We start from the raw sequence: 2,906 nt of genomic DNA on the forward strand, positions 1-2,906 counted from the left end.
TTTGACAAAATTCTAACGAAGTTGACAAAAAAGACCATAGCTACACATTTTGATAAGTTCAGGGATCCTAATTGTAGCAATTGTCCTTCCAACATAACTCATTTTGACACATTTTTTACGAAATTGATGAAAATGATCATAGCTACACATTTTGATGAGTTGAGGGACCAATGGTAATAGATTTTTAGTTGAAGGATCATTGCTTCAATTTGATTAAAGTTAAGAGATTATTACTACAATTTACTCGTGTAATTATATTGGAATAAAAAAACTGTTGAGCTATGGGTTAGTACTTGGCCCAATTAGTTTAATGGATAAAAGTATGACACGTTGACAGTTAAGATTTCTTTTAATGTAAGGAAAAAAGCGTTAGATTTCGACGACTAAGTTTTATGCGTAATTCGACTCGCCTAATCTATTATCATTTTTCATTAAAATAAAGGGTTTAAACTCCTTTCAATGAATAAAAAAAAAAAAAAAATCATCGTGGCAAAGAAATGGAAAAGTAAAACTTTCTCATATATATTGATTAATCAGCTGCTCTCAATTGTTAATCACAGTTAAACAACATTGATTTCAATAACTACTTGATGGGGAGAGGGTTATATTTGAGTACATGACATTTTTTTTTACCTTCTTAATACTAATTAATCCATGAAATTCAAACGTGGAGATTAACCTTTTGGAGGATGGAAACTAGCTTCGCAGTAGTTAATGGTTTCTCTTGGTAATCATCTAAGCCTGCCTCTATAAATTCTTGTGCGTCTTCACTGAGAGACGAATGCGACGAAACACCTGCAATCGTACTTCGAATTCCCATCGCACGCAGCGTCCTTGTTGCCTATAATTCAGAAGTTAAAACAAACAAAAAAACCAGTAACATTAACAAGTAAATTTAGTATAAACTTTCCAGGATTTTGTGTCTTTATTTACACGAAAAAAGAAGAAGAAATTTACCTCAATACCATCCATGACAGGCATGTCCATGTCCATGAGAATAAGGTCAAAATGTTTTCCTGAGCAGTGGACATCAATGGCTTCTTTCCCGTTCCCTACAATCTGGTTTTCTATGCCAAGATTTTCCAACAGTTTTTGGTGAATTAGTTGGTTGACCATGCTATCGTCTACGACTAGCGCCGTTATCTTCGTCGTTGCGTTTTTGCTCTTCAACATTTTTCTTCTTTCAAATCTGTGTTTTCCTAGTGTTAAAAAAATCTTCATTAATTAATAACTTAATAAACGAAAGCTAAAAAGAAAGTTGTGTATTTATAGATTTCCTTAGCAAAAGGAACCAAAAAAAGACCAATATTCCCAGCATATGCACAGCAGAGGTTAATCATATGAGAGATACAATTTGAAGCCTTGAAAACTTCATTTTACTGTCCCATCATTGCAAAAATTGGTTGAAATTTTGCATTCTTTTTTTATTACAAGCGAGGTTACAACACTAAGAGGAGATAGAGCGTTTAAACTCGAAATGCAGTGGGCGAAAAAGGAACCCACTATCACCGCCACTTTCGGTTTACATTGTTTTCGAAGTCAAGTGCTAAACCAAAAAACCCTAAAAATATTGTTGAAGACACAAAGGTTGAGTACGTACCTCAAGATAAAGCTGAGATTTCTGCAAGAGATGTTAAGAATGGTGAGATTTCTGCTATGATTGTGAGGCAGAAGAGAGCAGTGAGAGATGGTTTTTTCCATGCTGCAATTCCAATCTATTTATAAAAAACAGCAGCAAAAACTGGAGAAAATGGATGCCAAAAACCAAAAAAAAAGGGGAAAAGGATAAAAGTGGCCATGTGGGGATACACAAGAATGTCACTTGGATTCAGTTGGAAATCCCAAAAATCTAACGATGGTGATTATTTCCTTAATTGTTGATATGCATAAATCAGACGCTTCTGCCTTCTTTCGGGGCATCTTTTGCATAAATTTGAAATATAGATGACAGCATGGTAAAAGAAAATTGTTGTATACTTAATTATTGGAGATGCAAGTTACGTCAGTTTATAAGGTTAGTATGTTCGTTCTCTTCCACTTAAGTTCGAATCTTCGTCTTCAAAAATCAGATCATAGTGATTTAGATTTTAGAAATCGCCTTGTAGCATTTATAACCTCAAATTTGCTTTTCGTCTAATTTAATAACCCAAATCAGAAGTACAAAGATATTGCCATTACCATGTGATCCAACACGGCACACAACTTCCATACTTTGAAATTTCACCTTTTCTGGTTCACTTCTTTAGGAATCATATTAGTTTCTAGACTGGAAAATGAGTCTCAAAATCCATTGTCAATATAAATTCGTAATCAAGAATATTGTTTCTTAAGCTGCAGTTTATTTATGAGTTCTATCTTCTTCGCTTACAACAAGATTTGAACATCTCTTATGGTTTTATCTGTTTTTCCTAGTACATCAACTAGCTTCTAGATTAATTGTATTTCTCTGCCGACTTTTAAACAAATTGTTTTAAGTGATATCGAGGTGTGTGCATGACGGATCATCATACATTACATTTCACATGTGAGTGAAACATGTGATACGATTACGCTCTGAGTATAAGTGAAACATGTAACGCGTTTACTACATAGTAACGCTCTGAATGTGTGTGAAATGCATAATACGTTTTGCTTCAAAGAATGAGTACACATAACAATGTGAAAAGTAACGTTATTAGTACAAAAGAAATTCGTAGGCATACATTTTCTACGTTCTTGGTAAAATAGTAGTGCTAGTAGTTTCTCATCTTGCTGTTTTGGTTGACAAACTTCGAAAAAAAAGACATGCACAACTCTGCCTGATCATTATATGACATTAATGGTGATGGTTATATGTCACTGTAGTTGGACTAATTAAATATCTGTTGATGCCATTAACCATTTGTTGTTCGGGATGACGAAATTTG

The 2,906-nt window shown here is 33.8% G+C and overlaps 1 protein-coding gene across 1 annotated transcript; it reads right to left on the reverse strand.

Annotated features, from left to right (window-relative positions):
- Positions 1 to 590: 590 nt before the first annotated feature.
- LOC137727577 (two-component response regulator 24-like) lies at positions 591 to 1,698 on the reverse strand. The gene is made up of 3 exons (XM_068466417.1): positions 1,601 to 1,698; positions 958 to 1,199; positions 591 to 841 (listed from the first exon to the last, which is right to left on the reverse strand). The coding sequence occupies exons 2-3, from the start codon at positions 1,171 to 1,173 to the stop codon at positions 662 to 664; spliced, it is 396 nt and encodes a 131-aa protein (XP_068322518.1). The 5' UTR covers positions 1,174 to 1,199; positions 1,601 to 1,698; the 3' UTR covers positions 591 to 661.
- Positions 1,699 to 2,906: the final 1,208 nt, after the last annotated feature.

Source organism: Pyrus communis, chromosome 3, assembly GCF_963583255.1.
Source record: "Pyrus communis chromosome 3, drPyrComm1.1, whole genome shotgun sequence".
Classification (NCBI taxonomy): Eukaryota; Viridiplantae; Streptophyta; class Magnoliopsida; order Rosales; family Rosaceae; genus Pyrus; species Pyrus communis.